General features: G+C 37.5%; 1 protein-coding gene across 10 annotated transcripts in view; it reads left to right on the top strand.

Moving 5' to 3' along the window:
- The window catches only part of KMT2C (lysine methyltransferase 2C), a 305,698-nt gene that overhangs the window by 165,655 nt on the left and 118,269 nt on the right, over window positions 1-21,774 (top strand). For 9 of the 10 annotated variants that reach the window (XM_030933367.1, XM_030933361.1, XM_030933358.1 and 6 more), the window contains 7 exons: window positions 3,881-4,052; window positions 5,876-5,990; window positions 15,919-16,088; window positions 16,546-16,697; window positions 17,682-17,795; window positions 18,698-18,775; window positions 20,303-21,021. In XM_030933367.1, coding sequence (XP_030789227.1) covers window positions 3,881-4,052; window positions 5,876-5,990; window positions 15,919-16,088; window positions 16,546-16,697; window positions 17,682-17,795; window positions 18,698-18,775; window positions 20,303-21,021 — 1,520 coding nt within the window. The remainder of the gene's footprint in view (window positions 1-3,880; window positions 4,053-5,875; window positions 5,991-15,918; window positions 16,089-16,545; window positions 16,698-17,681; window positions 17,796-18,697; window positions 18,776-20,302; window positions 21,022-21,774) is intronic. The other variant, XM_030933362.1, reaches the window with a different exon arrangement.

The following is a 21,774-nucleotide window of genomic DNA, read 5'->3' as shown; positions in this document are numbered from 1 at the left end:
TCTAGTCGACATGTTAAAAAGAGTAAAAGGAAACATTTGGGAATAATTGTAATAAATTTTATTTAGTTCAATCATCCAAAATAAGTAATATTTCAAATTTTGAGAGACTTGACTTTTTTCCCCTATTAAGATTTTGGAATCCAGTGTGCATGTTATGTTTACTGCACACCTCAATTTGAACTAATCACATTTCACTTATTCAGAAACCACATGTCGCTAGTAGCTGCCATGGCAAGTTGAAGTTTCAGGGGAGCAAACTCTAGGAAGTTTCACAGAAGCATTTTAGTGTTCCTAGGAAAGTATAATAGAAAAATGAATTGATTATCTGATAATTAGTTTCTGATAATTAGTTGAGTATTCCCCCAATTTTTAAAAAGTTTTAAGGTGAGCAAAAAGAGATCAATTTTTAAATGTACATGTTTTGAAAGATAAATACTGGTACTCTTAATATTAAGAAAAATAACTTATCCCAATTATGTCCTATCAAAAATGAACTAATGTATGATGTTTTCATTTTTAGGTTAATGATTTATTTTAAATGCCTATCACTTCAAGAGCCATTTAAAAGTGATTTTAGCAGTTAAGTCCTTCACTTAAAATATGTTCAATAAGACTTGATTCATGTTAGGCAGTTGGGGATACAAAGTTAAAAAAGTTAAGGCCCCTGTCCTTCAAGGATTCACAGAGTTGTGCTGTAATTAATTGATTATATAACAGAAGTTTCTTATAAGCATATGGGAAAACGTAATATTCAACAACTAAATGGATATTTGGGTGTGGTAATAGGTATTCAGGAAATAATGTGCAGAGTTTGTTTTTGAGACAGAGTCTCACTCTGTCGCCCAGGCTGGAGTGCAGTGGCGCAAACTCCAGTTACTGCAGCCTCCACCTCCCGGGTTCGAGCGATTCTTCTGCCCTAGCCTCCTGAGTAGCTGGGACTACAGGCGTGTGCCACTACACCCTGCTAATTTTGTGTTTTTAGTAGAGATTGGGTTTCACCGTGTTGGCCAGGCTGGTCTCGAACTCCTGACCTCAAGTAATCCACCTGCCTTGGCCTCCTAAAGTGCTGGGATTACAGGCATGAGCCACCGTGCCCAGCCATGAGCAGAGTTTTGAAGGCTGTGAGCTCAACAGAAACACAAAATTTGAAGCAGAGGGAATAGAATGTGTGCAACCACACAAACATGAATAGCAGGTTATGTGAGGTGTGTGGCAGACGACCCACCATGACCACACAATAGGGAGTTGTTCTAAGATTCAGTCGGAAAGGGAGATAAGGGCCTTTTTGCCTTATACTTGAAAATTCCGATTTTCTTTTAGGTGAAAAATGAGGTATTGGTAGAGTTTTAATTTATACAGAGGTTAACAATTAGATTTACATTTTTGAAAGATTGTTCTGGATATGTAGAAAATGATTTAGAGAGGATGTCAGAACCATAACTATAGATGGTTTGATGCAGAAGATAATGCAATTAGCAAGACAGAATATTAGGTAGGTACAAAGGTAATTGCGGTCTTTGCCATTAAAAGTAATGTCAAAAACTGCAATTACTTTTGCACCAACTTAGTATGATAGACTAAACTATAAACATATAAGGAAGAATGATGTATAGGAATTTAATACATAAGAATTGGGATCTGGCTGGATGTGTTGGGTTAGGGCTGAGTTCTGTGTCAACAATGATACTGAGGTTTCTGCCTTTATCCATTCTTGAGAAAAATGGATGATGTTTTGGTTTTTTAAAAGAGTTTCACTTTTGAGCAGTTGAGTTTGAATGTTGTTAGAACATCTGGCTATTGAGATCCAGTAAGACTTGAAGAATAAAGGTTTGGGGCTTACGAAAGAATTCTAGGGCCAATAATATAGATGTGGGAATCATGGTGGCATTTTATGGTGTGAGAGTTGATGTGATCACAAAGGGAAACTATGGGGGATTAGGAAAGAAGGAAAAGGATGAAATCCTAAGAAACTCAGCATTTAGAAAGATTGTATAGGTACAAAAGCCAACAAAGGTGGATGAGACGAAAGTAGGGGAAAACCTAAGGAGAAATTGGGAGAGAGTTGCCATGATAGAAACTAAGGAAGGGGGCATTTTAATGTGGAAGTGGCTAGAAATGCAAATGCTACAAAGTGCAAAAAAACCAAAGACTAAAAGGTAACCATCTGGTTTCCTGTGGGCATTGGCAGCCTCACTCAAGTAGCTTCAGATGAGTAGTAGGTGCTAAGCCAGCCTTTGTGAAATATATCAGAGGTCCAGCCAGTTTTTTTTGTAAGCCTGTTTTTTTATAACTGCCCTCAAGCGAGGAATTATTTTTACATTTTTAAAAGCGTGTAAATAAAAACAAAAAGTCTGACTTTTTGTCAGAGACTGCTATGGCTCACAAAGCCTAAAATATTTACTATCTGGCCCTTTTCAGGAAAAGTTTGCAGACTCCTGTACAAATAAAGGAAATATATTTTTACTCTGTTTTAAGATGTTTGACTGGAAAAGAAAGGATGTATGAGTCGGAGAGGAATTGATAGGACTGACCAAACCTTCCAAAAATGGAAAAAAGGCTGAGTGCAGTAGCTCACACCTGTAATCGCAGCACTTTGGGAGGCTGAGGCAGGAGGATTGCTTGAGCTCAGGAGTTTGAGACCAGCCTGGGCAATGTGGCAAAACCCCGTCTCTACTAAAAATATAAAAATTAGATGGGTGTGGTGGCACATGCCTGTAATCCCAGCTACTGGGGAGGCTGAGGCATGAGAATCCCTTGAACCTGAGAGGCAGAGGTTATAGTAAGCCGAGATCACGCCACTGCACTCTAGCCTAGGTGACAGAGTGAAACTCGGTCTCAAAAAAAAGGAAAAAATAATGGTTCATATGCTTTGTGATACTTGTTAAACACGGGCATATTTATATATATTATCTAAGGTTGGTATGATATGCTTGACTGGAAAAGAAAGAACATATGAGTCAGAATAATAGGAATGATCAAACCCTCAAAAAATGCAAAGATTCATATACTTTGTGATACTTGTTATATACAGGCATTTTTTTATGTATTATCTAAGATTGGTATGATTTTAGAATTATTTTCCTTCTTGTTTTGCAGTATGCATAAGTTTAATTGTATGTTTGGCAGGGCAGTTTATCCTTATATTTATTTTCTGTTTTATATGTGAAAAGAACTGTTAGTACATTTTGTTTTAATCCACATTTAGGGATGGATGATGTCCATAATTGTGTGGATTTTAATGCTTTTACAACTAGAAATTAATATAGATGAATATATAATTAGTATATTAAGTAATGTGTTTATGTATAAATATGTAGCTTCTGTCTTTAATGTTCTCCTACACAAGACATTTTCCAGTAATTAAAAAAAGCCCTTATGTGATTTGAATAGTCTGTTTATGCTTAAGAAGCATCTTAGTTTAATTGATATTAACGTTTCTTGATTTTGTCTCTTATCTGATTTTGTAATTTCAAAATAAATTTAACATTCAAAGAAAATGTTTATGTTACACTGCAAAGTGTTTCTTAGTTGGTATTTTCCTTGTTGGTTCTTTCCAGTCAGCATATATTGAGCATTAATTAGGCATCCAGCATTATCATTGGCATTAGGAATAGAAAATTAAAGAACTGCTTATGGTCTCAAGTAGATATAGCCACAAATAATTGCAAAACTATACGATTAAGTTTAATGTGGTTACATTTAGATTAAATTCCCTAGTGTTTTTATTGATACCTCTTTCTGATTAGATGACAATTCAATGTGAATAACTTCAAATGTCTGAAAGGTTCATGATGCACATCCTTTCGAATGATTTTACTGTAAAGTCAGAAAAATTTTAAATTCTTATACAACAATTTCATTGTTTTACTGTTAATTATAGCAAAGGAAGATGCAAACTGTGCAGTGTGCGACAGCCCGGGAGACCTCTTAGATCAGTTCTTTTGTACTACTTGTGGTCAGCACTATCATGGAATGTGCCTGGATATAGCGGTTACTCCATTAAAACGTGCAGGTTGGCAATGTCCTGAGTGCAAAGTGTGCCAGAACTGCAAGTAAGTTTTAATTTCAATTCAAAGCTGTGTATTGAGTTTAAGAGGGATCCTATTACTCGGTGCTAAAGGTTTGTGTAATATAATAAAGGTTGTTCATATTTTAGCTTTATTCATTCAGAATGACTTCATCATACTTTAAAACATTACTGATATTAACATTTATATTATTTTGAAAAGTTTAAACAAAACTGATTTTAATAATTTAAATTGCTCTGGTTGTCTAAAAAGCTAATTTAAATTTGCCAACAATTTAAAAAATAAGCGATGTTAACAATTTAAAACAAGCATTAGAAGAATAAAACAGCTTTTAAGGGGGACTGGGGAGATTTAATAGGATTTAAACCTCTAACTACAGAAGTAGACGAATTAGAGTTGAACCAAAAAATCAGTCATGTGTTTGAATTTCCATTCCAGGAAGGACACTTTCTGTTATTTTAATGTACATCTGCATCTCTCCAAAAGTCACCTTGAGTAGGTCCTGGTCAGCATAATTCCAAAATGAAATATGTGGCATTTACAAATTTGTAAGGGGGTTATCTTTTCCTATTGTATTTCATCTCTTGGTCATTTCTCCAGTCTTTTCTGTGATTTCCCCTCGCACCCCCATGATTCTAATGGCCTCGATGGTTTGGGGATGTTACCAGCATCTTCATTTACAGGCTGAGGATTTTTGTTTTAACCAGCAAGAATTATGCCCAACTGCCATCATCAGTCTGTTTTTATTATTTAATTTGATAAGAAACAAGCATTGATATCTTAGAGTTATGTGACATAAATAGGACTGCGTACCTTCATATTTTGGTAAAAATTAGATAAAATATCAGTAAACAATTATTCGATACCTTGTATCTGCACTCAGTTTCTTGGGAAAGATTGAAAGAACTTGAAGGAAGAGTACTTGTTCTCCAAGATCTTTCCATGTAGCTGAAGAGATAAAACGTGACTTTTTATGTAGAGGTTGAACTGAATAATAACTGGAGGCCAACTGACCCATCTTCCTGTTGACTTCTATTTATCCCCCAGATTTCGTTCAGAGATTCCTCTCTCAACTCTTCTTGCATTCCCCATTTTTTCTTTTCCCTCCTCTTGAAATTAAAATCATAGTATCTGAAAGTGATTAATAGTCAAAAATCTCAACAGAGATGATGCTGTCAGACAGGGGCCCAATCTTTGGGGACAGAAGAGTGTTTAGAGAAAGGTTTTAGGTTTTCAACTGTAATTCTTAATAATTATGACAAGGTTTGTATTTTGAAATAATTATTCAGCATTTAATTGCTTAATAGACATTCTAAGCACTTGAACCTGCATTACGTTTAATTCTCATAGTAATCTTTATTATTCCCGTTTTATACCTGAAACTCAGAGAGCTTTAGTCTAAGTTGTTCAGTGACACAGCTAGAAAACAGCAGCCTGAATACAAACAAATCTGATGCCAAACTTGATCGTCTTTACATTATATGACAGTGTCTTTTCAAGATTTGTTCCTTTCCACACAGTAGCACCTAGCAGTTATAGCGCCTTCCTCTCAAAAGTTATATTCTAAAAGAAAAGACCAGAGGCTTTTCATCTTGCCTTAACCCTTCCTCCTTTGCAGGAATCCTAAAATGGCTAGAGCAAGTTAACCATAGGTGAGCATTGAGTAAAGATTAACGTTTAGGAGGTAATCCTTATGGCAGGGTTACCTCTGTTCTTATCTGCAGAGACAAAACGGATACTGAGGTATTTATGAACTGTGCAGTTCCCAGGACTGATTATTTTCATGACTTATGTTACAAAACATAAGTTTAAAGATAAGGCATCATTAATGCTATCTTATTTTTTAGACAATCGGGAGAAGATAGCAAGATGCTAGTGTGTGATACGTGTGACAAAGGGTATCATACTTTTTGTCTTCAACCAGTTATGAAATCAGTACCAACCAATGGCTGGAAATGCAAAGTAAGTTGTTTATTTTTTTTAAATCCTCTGTGTTTTATATAGAGAACAGACAAATCGGATACTTATTCAAATCTATAAATTACCATCAGCTTTTTAAAAAACAGCTTTATTGACTTATAATTGACATACAATAAACTGTACACTCTTCAAGATAATGAACATAGTCATCACCGTCAAAAGTTTCCTGGTGCCTGTTGGCTTGCTTTGCGGCTGTTCAAACACCTCTGTCTTCCCAGTCTGCTTTTCCACTGTAGATTAGTATTCACTTCCTAGAATGTTTAATAAAAGCCTCATATAGTATATACTCGTTTTTGGTCTGGCTTCTTTAACTCAGTGTAATTATTTTGAAATTCATCTGTATTGCTGCACAGGTCAGTAGTGATTCTTTTTTATTACTGAGTGCTGGAGATACCACAATTTGTTTATTGAATCACCTGTTGGTGAACATTTGGGTTGTTTAAAATTTTGAGCTACTATAAAAAATGCCGATGAACTTATTAACTTACTTCCTACCTCACGTGGCTTCTGCACCTCCAGGGTGAGGTGTTCGGAGCCGGGTGGGGGGCAGTGGGGTGGTGGAGATGGCCCTTGGAATCCGAGGTGTGGTTTAGCTTTTAAGCTTAGTCTTCCTGGGCTACTGGTGCCGAGAGGTTGAGGGATGGAGATGACCCTCAGGTGCTGCATGGGCCTGGAGCGGGTTTTTCCTGGAGCTGGAGAGGGCCTGATGGCCCGTGTGCGGGAGTGGAAGGCACAGCATTGTCATTGCCCTTCTTGGAATTGCTTTTTCTAGTGAGGAGGTCGTGGGCCTGGGAAAGGAAGGTGATGTGGCCAGAACCTCAGGTGCCCGTGGTGGGCGGGGTGGAGGGGTGGAGGGTGGGGAGGAGGTGGCTGCAGAAGCAGAAATTCTGCACCTGCGCCCTGCCCCCGCCAGTGAGGTTTGGACTTAGAGCTGAAAGCCGCATTACCAGGTTCTATTGTGGTCTTCAGCAAGTTCTATTAGGCTTCTGCCTGAGTGGTGGAGATTGAGGGGAGGGGCCTTCTCTCCTGGGGAAAAAAAGAGCTGCTGGGTAACTGTGCTCAGCTGTCGCTACCTGGGAAGTGGAGCCTGAGGGCTGAAGAATTGTGATGACCTCTGGCCTGCTTCCTCAGGTAGTTCAGATTCCTTCTCTTGCTGAATGACTTATTGGAAAGGAAAAACTCTGCTGTTTGACTGATTTGCATATTTATACTCTTCACTCAGTTCCTCTACTTGCCTTTTTACTTCTAATACGAAGTTGAATTTGTAATTCATTTTCTTTCCTTCCCTAAGGAAAAAGGACATTTAAGACTGTAAGTTTACCTTAGGCTATAGCTTTGGCTGAAGCCAAATTTATTGTATTTGTAACTTTATGTATGTATATACCTTACAGAATAGCTTTATCTTTTTTTAAGTTGTGCTGAAGTATGTTAATTTATGCTTTAATTTCATTTAATCAGAGAATTTAAAGTAGGTTTTTTTAAATAAATGTTTTGGTACTTGAAGTAGTGACTTTTTAAAGGTGTAGCATTTGTGTTTATTAATTTCTTTTAGTTAGATGAAGTCCTTTTACCTTATTTTTGACATGTTGATTTAACAAGTTGTTACAATTGACCACTATTAATTGTTCCTATCAGTTTATCATATTTTTAAACAAATACCTTGTGGCTGTTATTTAGCAAGTAGGTCAGGCCAGTGTTAGTATGTTGTGCTTTTTGCCAGTATAAAATTTTTCTTTATTCTGTGTAATGTGTTTTTTGTTGAGGGATCAGGAAGGGCAGGTATTTTGTCTTGCCTGACACTATGGCCACGTAGGGTGTTAGTTTGCCAGTTGAATAGTTATCTTTTCACATCTTTTTATTTTGGATTCTTTTGTGTTATTTTAAATATATCTTTTGAAAAGCTTAATAGAGGTATCTGGATTGATGGTTGTAATTGAAATGCTTGGCTATTTTGAGGCAAAATTGTTCATACAATTTCTTTTTTTTTTTTTTTTTTTTTGAGACGGAGTCTTGCTCTGCCGCCCAGGCTGGAGTGCAGTGGCCGGATCTCAGCTCACTGCAAGCTCCGCCTCCCGGGTTCACGCCATTCTCCTGTCTCAGCCTCCCGAGTAGCTGGGACTACAGGCGCCCACCTCGTCGCCCGGCTAGTTTTTTGTATTTTTTAGTAGAGACGGGGTTTCACCGTATTAGCCAGGATGGTCTCGATCTCCTGACCTCATGATCCGCCCGTCTCGGCCTCCCAAAGTGCTGGGATTACAGGCTTGAGCCACCGCGCCCGGCCCATACAATTTCTTTCTATTTTTCTCTTCTTTTACTTCCTGCAATGATTTATAATTCAGAATCTCATTTTGTGAATGTAAATGATTATGAATGTTAAATATATAAATTTTCTCTTCTCCCATTCCCCACCGAAAATGAAGTTTTTATTCCCCCTTTCTCTGTTTGATTTGATTAACCTAGATTATAAACCTTGACACAATTTTCTTGCAAAAAATGTATTTCCTCTGTTAATTCCAACTTTACCTTCAATCTTTCGGAGTCTTGGTTATGTTCCTTTAAAAAGAATTATACATTTTCTGAAACCCTACATGTCTGAAAGAGACTGTTCCCTTTAGACTATAAGAATTTGGCATAGTATAATGTTTCATATTACAAATTTTTCTTTTTTATACTCTGAAAACATTTTCTTCAGTTTTTTCAGTTTATGCTGTCACAAGAAAAATCTTACTTTAAAAAATTTAATCATAATCCTTTTTTTCCTTCCTGAAAGCTTTGGGAGATGTGTGTGAGTCCCTGTCCCCCCCCGCCCCAACGCCTTTTTAAAAATATGTATTTACTTTAAAAATTACCTTCTTTACACTCTCTAATAGCATCTAGTAACTGCTGGATAATTTTTGTCTCCTGCTCTTAATCTTCTTTATTACGGTTTTCATTATCTTGAGAACTAGTAGAGAATTCTGGTTTTCTTTCTCAGCTTGTTGTGGCTCCCCTTTGGTGTGCTCCTTTCTAATTTGCTCTTTGTAATCTGCTATTCTCTTTCAGAGTGACAGAATTACATAATTTCTGGGAATACTATTGGATACTTAATCTTTTTATTCTGTTCTATGAAGGCACTATAATGTGGTGGTTAAAAGCTTATGCTGTGGAGTCAAATTGCAGCTTTTTCAGTTATTAAATTTATGATCTTTGGCTACCTATATAACTTCCCTAAGTCAGTGTATAGAAGGTTAATAGTAGTTACCTCACAGGGGTGTTGGATTTAATGAAGTGGTGTCTATAAAGTGCCCAGCACAATGCCTAACACAAAGTAAGCACAGAAACAGTTACCATAGAGTTTTTCATGGTTTGGAAGGTTTGTCCTTTGAACCATTTGAAGAATGATTGTATTTCTCTGCTGTTAAATTCTTCTGTAGTTCTCTCTGTAGTCTTGAGTCATAATTTGCTCATTTGTTTGCATTTAACATTTGAGTGTTTACTGTGTGTGAATATCACTGTGGTCAGGGCTGGAGATGTGGGGGCAAATCGGTGTGCCCCCAAGGGGCTGTCGGTCTAGTTTGGGGCTGCTCTCTAGTGAACTGGAGTCGGGGTGATCTTTTCAGGATCTTTATTGTAAACCAGTCGTTGTCAGATAGTTTTCTTTGTCCTATTTTTATCTCAAGAATGTCTGTCTGTTGGTATGTTACGCATTTTTAGAAAATTTTTACTTGAAAATAAGTTCAAACTCTAAAAGTTGGAAAAAATAAAAATAATACCCATATCCCATTTACTTAGATTCATCAATTGTTAGCATTTCATTATCATTGGGCATGCCCTCACTTTCTGTGTGTGTGTGTGTGTGTGTGTGTGTGTGTGTGTGTGTGTGTGTGTGTCTCTATTCCCCCCAGTCCCCTACCATTTGAGGGTTAATTACATACCTTATGCCTTTTTACCACTATTTCAGTATGTATTTCTTTTTTTTTTTTTTTTTTTTTTTTTTTTGAGACGGAGTCTCGCTCTGTCCCCCAGGCTGGAGTGCAGTGGCCGGATCTCAGCTCACTGCAAGCTCCGCCTCCCGGGTTTACACCATTCTCCTGCCTCAGCCTCAAGCTCCGCCTCCCGGGTTTACGCCATTCTCCTGCCTCAGCCTCCCGAGTAGCTGGGAATACAGGCACCCGCCAACACGTCCGGCTAATTTTTCCATTTTTGGTAGAGACGGGGTTTCACCGTGTTAGCCAGGATGGTCTCGATCTCCTGACCTCGTGATCCGCCCGTCTCGGCCTCCCAAAGTGCTGGGATTACAGGCTTGAGCCACCGCGCCCGGCCTGTATTTCTTAATAATAGGAATATTCTTAAAAAATCACAATCCTGCTATCAACTTCCTAAACTTACATCAGTGTAGTATGTTTAGTGATATTCCAATTATGTCATTTGATCTTATGTCGTTCATAACCTACCCCTTCCTCCAAGTAGGTTCTAGGATTTAGTTTTTGTCATTGGTATTTTTGAAGAATAGAGTTCTTCCCAATATACTTGTTTTTTTCTTTTTTCAAACAGAAATTTCCCCATTTTGTCTTTGATATCCACTTATGATTAGATGAGAGGCATGCATTATTGGCCAGAATACTGCAAAGTGCTGATCCATCCCCAAGGTATCACAGCTGGAAGCACATATTATTCCACTTTCCCTCATGGGAATCACCTGGTCAGGCTGTTGCCAAATTTCTTCTTTTTCCCCCTCCTTTGTATCTAATAAAGCAGTATGTGAGGAGACACTTTAAGACCATGCAGATATCTTGCTTTTCCTCAGAACTTCCTTCTAGATTTTAAAAACTTACTCCCTAGGCCAGGGGTGGTGGCTCACACCTGTAATCCCAGCACTTTGGGAGGCTGAAGCGGGCGGATCACTTGAGGTCAGGAGTTTGAGATCAGCGTGGCCAACATGGTGAAACCCTGTCTGTAGTAGAAGTACAAAAATTAGCCAGGCATGGTAGCGGCTGCCTGTAATTCCAACTACTCAGGATGCTGAGACAGGAGAATCGCTTGAACCCGGGAGGCAGAGGTTTGCAGTGAGCCGAGCTCATGCCACTGCATTCCAGCCTGGGTGACAGAGATAAACTCCGTCTCAAACCAGCAACAAAAAACTTACTGCCTGATGATGCCATTTTAACCTGCTTTCTTTTGGTTGCAAATGATGCATTTCCAGCTCTAGCACTCCCACCACATTTACCAGTTAGCCCTCTGCTTTCTTTTGTAAGCAAGAATACTTCTTTTACATGTTAAACTTACTAATTATTGATATCGACTCATGAGCTCCTATTATCTTCAGTCAGTCATTTAGAACTCATTACCTAATTATTTTTTGTGTTCAAATAGTCCCATGTTTGCTGTCAGTTGCTCCTTCAAGCTGGCGCCAGTGTTCTGCCCTCACCACTTATGTGAACACTTCATTATTTTTTGGTATAGTAAGATGTTACAAGCTCATCTTATACCTCCCATGCCCCAGTCCTGGAGTAAGTCCATTGTTAAATAAGTAACCCAGATTCCTTTAGTGGGGAATGGGTGCTGGGTGTGCTTGTTGCTACTGGAGGGTGTTTGCTTCTTCACCCTTTAACCTGGTGGTGTCAGGAAATACATGCATGTGTGTACACTTACACAGGCTTTTCCAACCCATGGCCCGCAGGCTACATGTGGTCCAGGATGGCTTTGAATGTGGCCCAACAGAAATTCATGAATTTTCTTAAAACATTATGAGGTGTTTTTTTTTTGTTTTTGTTTTTTTTTTGAGGGGGGGTGGGTATGTGTGTGCATAGCTCATCAGCTGTCATTAGTGTTAGTGTATCTTGTGTGTGGCCCAAGACAATTCTTCTTCTTTCAGTGTGGTCCAGGGAAGCCAAAAGATTGGATACCCCTACACTTCCATTTGTACACATAAATATTCATATACCCTTACATATACATAACTTAGAAATAATGAATTTACACCAGTACCTCCAGTTCTTACCCTTCTCCACTGAGTTCTTTGCCTTCTCATTCTTGCATGTCTGTTCTTCTACAATAAGAATTCTGGGTTGCAGCAGCGTCAGCACATTTATTCAGTTGCTCAATCTAAAAAGCAAATCTGCTTCAGTTTGCTCTCAGTAATAGATTTTATTCCCCTTTCTTTTCTTAGTGATTTAATTTTTTAAATATAGAAGATAATAGTATACTTTCAAAACTCAAAGCTGTATAAAGTTTTACTCAGTATTGTCACTGCCTCTTGTTTATTACTTATACCCCATTTCCCTCAACCTCTTGGAGGTAACTAACTTCATTGTTTTCTGTTTTAAACTTCCTGTTATTTTTCCTCTAAGAATAAGAAGATATATTGCTCTTACTTTCACCGAAGGTAGCATGTTGTATATGTTCTTTTGCATGTTGCTGTTTTCATGTAATACAATCTGGAATCACTTCTGGCAAGTTAGGCAAGTTCAAGAGATCTCATTCTGCTTTTAAACAACTGCATAGCACTCCATTGTGTATCTGTGCTATGGGTTACTCAACCAATGGCCTGTGCTTTGGTATTTTGATAGTTTACAATATTTTGCATTATAAATGATTTTACCGTCTATAGCTTTGTGCATATGTATTTTTGAATTCTCAGGGACAAATCTATAGGGTAAATTCCTAGAAGCAGGATTATTGTCTCAGGAGTGTACATATATGTAGTTTTGTTAGATACTGTCAAATTCCCTTTCTTGGGGCTTATGGTACTTTGCATTGCCACTAGAGATGTATGAGAGAACTTTTCCTACATCTTTGCTAACAGGATGACTTGTTCAGCTTTTGAATGTTTGCCTGTCTTCTAGGTGAAAAGTGGTATGTCAATGTAGTTTTAATTTTTGTTTCTCCTAAGAGTGAAGTTGATCGTTTTTCCGTGTGTTTAAGGGTCAGTTTTTATTCCTTCTCGTGAATTGTCTGTTCATGTGTTTTGCCTGTTATTGAAGATTTTGGCATTTTTTCCCCCTAAATTTAAGAGTTATTTATAAGTTAGGGATATAAGGCCTTCATCTGTGTTACATGATGCAAATATTTTCTGCTAGTTTATTTGTTCTTTTTTTTTTTTTTTTTTTTTTAACTTATTTGTTTGAGACAGTGTCTCACCCTGTCTCCCAGGCCATAGTACAGTGGTATGGTCATAGCTCGCTGTAGCCTTGACCTGGGCTCAAGCAATCTTCCTGCCTCAGCCTCCCGAGTTAGCTAGGAGTTATGTGTACCATCAAGCCCAGCTAATTTTTTGCTTTTGTAGAGACAGGGTCTCACTATGTAGTCCCAGCTACTCAGAAGACTGAGGTGGGAGGATCACTTGAGCCCAGGAGGTCGAGGCTGCAGTGAGCCATGATCATGCCACTGTATTCCAGCCTGGGCTACAAAGCAAGACCATGTCTCTAAAACATAAATATATATATTTAGTGAGAGTTGATTGACATCTTGATTTTAAGACATCCTAACCGAGAACAAGGGATGTCTTCACAAGTTTGTTGAAGTCTAGTTTTGTGTCTTTTAGGAGTGTTTTATAATTTTTTTCATACTGATTTTGAACATTTAAGCTTATTCTTGAATATTTATTTTTCTGCTGTTATAAATGGGGTTTTCTTACTGTCCTTTAACTGGTTATTTGTGTGTGTGAATTCTGTTGTCTTTTGCATGCTAATTTTATATCCTAGTACTTTGTTGAATTCTTTTATTGAGTTTTTGAAAAATAGGATGTTCCAACTCTATTTACAAATAGAGTTTTGTTTCTTCTTTTCCTGGTCTTGTCTCTGCTTTCATTTATTTCCATGTTTGCATTGGCTCCGGAAACATGTTAAAATAGTAGTGGAGATAGTAGGTACCCTTGCTTTTTCCTGTCCTTAGTGGGAATACCTCTAGGGTTCCCCCATAAAATAAGATATTGCCTTTAGAATTGAAGTATTTATGTTGATCACATTAGAGAAATACCCATCCATTTTTACTTTCTCAAGAGTTATTAGGAATGGGTTTTGATTCTTCCCAAAGACTTCTTTCTTTAAGCATCTGTTGCATTGAAATGATTTTTTTCTCCTCCCTTTTAATTTGTTAAACTTTATTAATGGGTTTTTCTAATATTAAATATCTTTGAATTTCTTGTATAAACTTCACCTGGGCATAGTTATTATTTTCTTAATGTGGTATTGATCTGTTTGATAGTATTTTATTTAGGATTGTTTTTCTTTTCGCCTTCTCATTCGATAAAGGATAATACATTCTTTTAAAAAATATATGTATATGTATTCAAAAGATGGGGTCTCAGTGTGTTGCCCAGGTTGAATTCTACCTCCTAGGCTCAAGAGATCCTTCTGCCTCAGCCTCTCAAATAGATAACACCACAGTTCTGTGCCACTATGCCCAGCTATTTAGTATTTTTTCCCTCAGTATTTTTAAGTGCATTCATTTTAATCTTGTAAGATTCTGATCTATGGTTCCTAGTAGTTTCTCTTTTTAAGTGAGCATCCTTTTCATATCAGCCCAGTAGCACAGAAAGATAAAGTTCCTTTTTATTGATGTTTTAGATTAGAAATTTGAGGTGGGTAATGAGAGCCCCACAGTTTATTAACCTTATCCCCAGGATTTTAAGGCTGACTAGCTCACAGGCACAGAGGTAGTTTTGGCTGGCCTCTGGTTGGCCTTTTACTTCATAAAGAATTCTAATTTGGTAAGGATAGGACCACTCCCTCTATTCTAAAAACATGAAGGGCCATCATTGGACTTTTGATGTGGAGCAATTTATTTTCACATTTTCAGACACCAAGTCACATGGAGTTGGCCATGCTCTGTGTTTCCCCACCCGCCATGGCAGTCTCGCATTGTTGCCCAGGCTTGAATGTAGTGGCGTGATAGCTCCCTGCAGCCTCAAACTCCTAGGCTCAAGTAGTCCTCCTGCCTCAGCTTCCCAAGTAGCAGGGACTACAGGTGTGCACCTCCATGCCTGGCTAATTTAATTTTTTTTTTTTTTTTTGTAGAGAGAGGGGTGTTTTGTCTTCTTGCCCAGGTTGGTCTCGAATCCCTGACTTCATGAGATCCTCCCATCTTGGCCTCCCAAAGTGCTGGGATTACTGGCATCAACCCATCGCACCAGGCTGGCCATGCTATTGTTTTAGAGAGAGTTCTTTAGTTTTAGTTTTTAGTTCTTAAGCTACCAAGAAGCAAGAAGAATACTGTATGTAGCAACACCATTTTGCTTTCTGCAGTGTAATAGGTTGAGTAGACTTACTCCACAAAAATTACTTCCTGATCCTAGAATATGTTTCTTTTTTTGAGTTTTGGGTTGCTGTCTTTTTGGTTTTATCTCTTCCACCTATATGTTTTCCTGGATATCCCCATTCCCTTATTTACATTTTCCTGGAGATTTTAGTGCAGATTTTGTGAGGTCACATCAGACATTGAAAAGAGCTTTTTAAAAGGTGTATACCCAGGCACAGTGGCTCACACCTGTAATCCCAGCACTTTCAGAGGCTGAGGCAGGCAGATCACTTGAGGTCAGGAGTTGAAGACCAAGCTGGCCAACATGGTGAAACTCTGTCTTTACTAAAAACACAAGAATTAGCTGGGCGTGGTGGCGCACACCTGTAGTCCCAGCTACTCAGGAGGCTGAGGCAGGAGAATCACTTAAACCCAGGAGGCAGAGGTTGCAGTGAGCCAAGATTGCACCACTGCACTCCAGCCTGGGCAACAAAGTGAGAGTCCATCTAAAAAAAAAAAAAAAAATTATATATATATATATATATATATATATACACTCTCAATTAGTGTCATGAAAACAAAAGCTAAATGTACAATCCACAAATGATTCATGACTTTTTTAAAGGTTTACATCAGAACTACAATTACAAATGCATAACAAACTGTTTTTGTTTTTATTTTTCCTCGTGTTTAGAATTGCAGAATATGTATAGAGTGTGGCACACGGTCTAGTTCTCAGTGGCATCACAATTGCCTGATATGTGACAATTGTTACCAACAGCAGGATAACTTATGTCCCTTCTGTGGGAAGTGCTATCATCCAGAATTGCAGAAAGACATGCTTCATTGTAATATGTGCAAAAGGTAAGAAGATAGTTATTCTATTCAGTTGTTTTACTCATGTGGTCATTTGCTCTACCATCTTACAGCTTCTAAGTTTTTATCACTGTAGCAATTCCATCAGTACTGATTGCTGTTACAGATGGAATTAAATGATGGTTTTGAATCTCAAAGGCATAAGGAAGTAAATGGGCAAAAGATAAGACCAGATCACATCAGAAATGAGCACTGATAGGGAAAAGTAAAGAGAAAATAGCTTAAAAATGTCAAGTAAAAATACGGCAGCATCTCTAGTGACATCCATAAATGTCCTTTAAAAAGATCCTTTAAAAAACCTTTGTCAGTTAGCAACCCCTCTTAACGTCTCTCCTCTCATCCTTAATTAACCATTTTCATATCTAGCTTTTCAGCAATGCCTTCTCCTTACCTAGACAATAACTTGACATTAGAAACTTTTATTTAAGTATGCTTATCACTGCAGGTGGGTTCACCTAGAGTGTGACAAACCAACAGATCATGAACTGGATCCTCAGCTCAAAGAAGAGTATATCTGCATGTATTGTAAACACCTGGGAGCTGAGATGGATCCTTTACAGCCAGGTGAGGAAGTGGAGATAGCTGAGCTCACTACAGGTAAACTTGAGAGTGATTTATTTTTATTTTTATTTTTATATTTTTTGTAATGTTGTGCCAATGTGTCACCAATATATTGCTTTAATCAGGAAGAGAGGATCCTGTATTCCAGATTCCATCTTGTTCTCAGTTTCTCAACCTTTAAATGTATTTCTTATGTTGGTCATCTCTGAATCTGATGGCTCAAATCTAATCTAACTTAAGATAGTTTTTTTAGTATTTGAATTCTGGGTCTATTGTGCTTTCCTTCACTTGTGTTCTTTAAGCCGACAGTGGTAGTTCCCCAGTCTTTGGGTTTGCTTAGTTTGTTCTTTATAATGTGAGTTTTCTCTAAGCATGTTGTAGTTTTGTAATGTCCTTTTTAAGTTAATTATCACCTCTTCAGCCCAAGATTTTGTTCAGGTATGGAATAGTTTTAGTAGTATCCTACTGTTACAAACGTGAGTCTTAGAACATAAAGGAAATAGAACTGCTCGCCAGATTGTTTTTCATTTTCATCACTACGAGTGGCAGCTTTTATAAAAGTTCTGTTCATCATACCCTTTATCGAAAGGGTAACTAAGCATCTTAACTACTAACGTTTCATTTCCAGGATGCCATAAGTATTTAGTTTTGAAATATCCTTTTAAAATAATGTGCCAGTTACCTTTATAAAAAAATTGTTTTAGGGATGGGTTCTCACTGTGTTGGCCTGGTTGGTCTTGAACTCCTGGCTTCAAGTGTTTCTTCCACCTTGGCTTCCCAAAGTGTTAGGATTACGGGTGTGAACTACCACACTTGGCCCACCTTTTGATGTATTATAATTTTCATGTTTTTTAAAAATGTAAATATATATGTGGTTCAAAAGAGAAAAATCTGAAGAAAAACTTATTACAGCGTTTTTGATGATTTTCCCTTACTCATACAAAAATCATAATTGTTGACTTAATGAACAACAACAAAAAAAGTCATTCTGAGCTAAAGAATTAATAATGTTTTGTTAAGATTATAACAATGAAATGGAAGTTGAAGGCCCTGAAGATCAAATGGTATTCCCAGAGCATGCAGTTAGTAAAGATGTCAACGATCAGGAGTCCGCTTCTGGAATTGTTCCAGATGGTAAGAATGTTTAATGGATATACTCTGTTTTTGAAGAGCATGTGTATGTACAATAAATATGTGAATATTGACTAAAACTTCAGTAAATAAAAACCAAGATGCAGTCACTTAGGAAGAGTTTTTTAGTAAAATAATCTTAGACAAATAATAGGAGAAAGGACATGCGTATATTTGTAGTTCAGCTATCATCTAGATGTAATCATAAGTACTTACTTCGTTAAGGGATCAAGTGATTTTTCGTTAAAAAGCAATTTGTGTTTTTATTTCTTTAGTTGTAGTTGCTAAGTAAAGCTGTTGCTGATGATGAGATGTTTCATGCTGAGATAATGAAAAATTTGCTGTATTGGATCATCTCAGCAGTCCTATTGAGGGTTATTTCACTGATTTCCATGATATTTCAAGTAAACTTTTTGTAGTACATATTGATAAGAGCTATTACTGTACTTGCAGATCTGGAATTAATAAGAGACCTTGTCGGGGGAAAATTACTTATTACATTTAATCACAGGCTCATCTGAAAGTCTTTGGTGTTGTATGTGAAGTTGTATGTTCAATTACATAGTAGGCATAAAAATTATAATGTATACATAAAAAGCCACTGAGATGTTTTGAAATTTATTAAGTTCACATATAACAACTCTCATTAAAAGTTATTTTCTGTAATCTTCCTCGTGAGGTCTAGTTGTTAAAGAAAAAGAGAAAAAGACAAAACAAATTTACCATAGTGCAAAGACTTCTAATTTTGTCTTCATAACTTACTAACAAGTGGTACAATGTTTCATGCTTATATTGGAAATTGACATTTAGTAGAATAAAACTCTTTACTTAAATTACTGTTGAGGGAACAGCGTTACAGAAATTTTGACTCTTTCTTAGAGATTTTATAAATGTGTTACTCACAGCAGTTCAAGTCCACACTGAAGAGCAACAGAAGAGTCATCCCTCAGAAAGTCTTGACACAGATAGTCTTCTCATTGCTGGTAAGCAGTATGTTCATATTATCTAATTTGGTTGAGTTACAAGATAATGTCTTTATGTTACAAGGTAATGTCTTTATTCCAAAGACATTTTTGCAATTGCTGTATGTATACACATTACAGTAACTAAATCTTTTAGTTAAGAGATTCTGGAAAAGAATTGACAGTGGATCTAAAGGAGGTTAGTTTCTCTTGAAAGGGTTTTTTTTTTTTGGGGGGGGGATGGGGGGGCGGTCGTGGTTAAAAATATGTTGCACTATCAGATCTGTTATTTGGTAGTTTTCTTTTATCCTTAGCTGTAGTCTTTCAATAAAGTGAGAAAAAAGATGAGATTTCAGTTTGATACCAGAACATGAATAGGCCTGGGCAATATAGTGAGACCCTGTCTCTACAAAGTACAAAAAATTAGCCGAGTGTGGTGGCAGGCGCCTGTAGTACCAGCTACTCGGGAGGCTGAGGCAGGAGAATGGCATGAACCCGGGAGGCGGAGCTTGCAATGAGCCGAGATCGCGCCACTGCACTGCAGCCTGGGTGACAGAGCAAGACTCTGTCTAAATAAATAAATAAATTAATTAATTAATTAATAAAAGTATCTGGGCATGGTGACACATGCCTGTAGTCCCAGCTGCTTGGGAGGCTGAGGTGGGAAGATCACTTGAGCCCAGGAGGTTGAGGCTGCAGTGAGCCATGTTTGTACTACTGCACTCCAGCTTGGGTGACAGAGTGAGACCCTGTTTCAAAAAAAAAGAACATAGATAAATTTTAGTCACTGATTGGTAAATGAGGATGGTAGTGTCTTTTTACTATAACTTAAAAATTACCTTGATGAGATTTGGAATAAATGCCTTTTATCTTCAGCGGTCCTACTTTATAGAGCCACTTATAGCTCACGTCAGTTGCACCTCGAACGTTTAAGCAAGATTGAGTTAAAGGTTTAACATACTGGTATCCTGATTTAAAATTTACCAGCCAGTGACTGTATTTCTGATATCTAAGTTTATAGATTTCCTAAGATTAGTCTTTTAAGTTACAGACAATGATGAAGAACAAGGATTATATCCAAAGAATGTTTTGGGTAGGTTGGCAGGTATGGTTAAGCAAAATAAATATTGGTGGTTAGTAAATCTTTTCTGTCTCTTCTTTCGAGTCTATAGTAACTTTGTTACATCTGGGTATCTGCTATTAGAAAATGCCTTCACATTCTAGGTCAGTCTTTACTTTTTAACCTAGGTACCTCGCATAACATGATTGATCCTCATTTTCTTAACTAAAAAATGAGTATGAGAACTTTTCCTGTATAATTTTCAGTCCATTTGGAAGTAGTTAAATTGTAAAACATCATGTTTTCATGTGTGGGGCTGATTCTAATCCATAAATCCTGGTGTACTTTGGCTTTCATTCACTTAATAATTGCCTGCTTTGATGAATACCTTCTGATTTAAGTTCTAGTGTAGCCAAATGTTTTATATATCTATAGTTAGAAAATTTAAAATTTGTACATTACTATAACAAATGTTCTGAATTTTGTAGTATCATCCCAACATAAAATGAATACCGAATTGGAAAAACAGATTTCTAATGAAGTTGATAGTGAAGAAATGAAAACGTCTTCTGAAGTGAAGCGTATTTGTGGCGAAGATCAAATGGAAGATAAAATGGAAGTGACAGAAAACATTGAAGTCCTTACACACCAGATCATTGTGCAGCAAGAGGAACTGCAGTTGTTAGAGGAACCTAAAACAGTGGTATCCAAAGAAGAATCGGGGCCTCCAAAATTAGTCATTGAATCTGTCACTCTTCCACTGGAAACCTTAGTGTCCCCAGATGAGGGAAGTATTTCACTATGTCCTGAGGAACAGTTGGTTATAGAAAGACTACAAGGAGAAAAGGAACAGAAAGGAAATTCTGAACTTACTACTGGATTGATGGACTCTGAAATGACTCCTACAATTGAGAATTGTGTGAAAGATGTTTCATACCTAGGAGACAAATCTATAAAGTTATCATCTGAGACAGAGTCATCATTTTCATCATCAGCAGACATAAGCAAGGCAGATATGTCTTCCTCCCCAACACCTTCTTCAGACTTGCCTTCACATGACATGCTGCATAATTACCCTTCAGCTCTTAGTTCCTCTGCTGGAAACATCATGCCAACAACTTACATCTCAGTCACTCCAAAAATTGGCATGGGTAAACCAGCTATTACTAAAAGAAAATTTTCTCCTGGTAGACCTCGGTCCAAACAGGTAGGGTGATTTTAATGATATTGACAGAAAAGATATTGGAACAATTCTATAAAATCAGAAGGTATATGTGTAGCTTTGGTGTGAATGGCAACTTTTTCTGTCTTCAGATAGAACTTCAGTGTAATGTTGACTTATGTGTTTCAGCCATTTTTTAAATGCTGTTAATGAAGAATGTCATTTATTAAATTTGAAGTGATCTTATTTGGAATTTCAACTCAGTTGGGCCATAAAGATGCAACCTATTTGATAATAGTTTCTAATAGAAAGAGCTTTAAAAATTCTTTTAGTTCTGTGCCACAGTAAAAATAGAGCCTAAAATGCAGTATAGTTATTGTGTATATATATATATATATATATTTTTTTTTTTTTTTTTTTTTTTTTTGTGACGGAGTCTCACTCTGTCGCCCGGGCTGGAGTGCAGTGGCCGGATCTCAGCTCACTGCAAGCTCCGCCTCCCGGGTTTACGCCATTCTCCTGCCTCAGCCTCAGGAGTAGCTGGGACTACAGGCGCCCGCCACCTCGCCCGGCTAGATTTTTGTATTTTTTTTTTTTAGTAGAGACGGGGTTTCACCGTGTTAGCCAGGATGGTCTCGATCTCCTGACCTCGTGATCCGCCCGTCTCGGCCTCCCAAAGTGCTGGGATTACAGGCTTGAGCCACCGCGCCCGGCCTGTTATTGTGTATATTTTTAACCGCATAAACATCAACATTTATGACAGGAATTTTCCATGCTGGGGAATTTCTCATTTTGACG

Source organism: Rhinopithecus roxellana, chromosome 6 (genome assembly GCF_007565055.1).
Source record: "Rhinopithecus roxellana isolate Shanxi Qingling chromosome 6, ASM756505v1, whole genome shotgun sequence".
Taxonomy (NCBI): domain Eukaryota; kingdom Metazoa; phylum Chordata; class Mammalia; order Primates; family Cercopithecidae; genus Rhinopithecus; species Rhinopithecus roxellana.
Note: the sequence above shows the minus strand (reverse complement) of the source record. Positions and strands in the feature narration are given on the sequence as shown.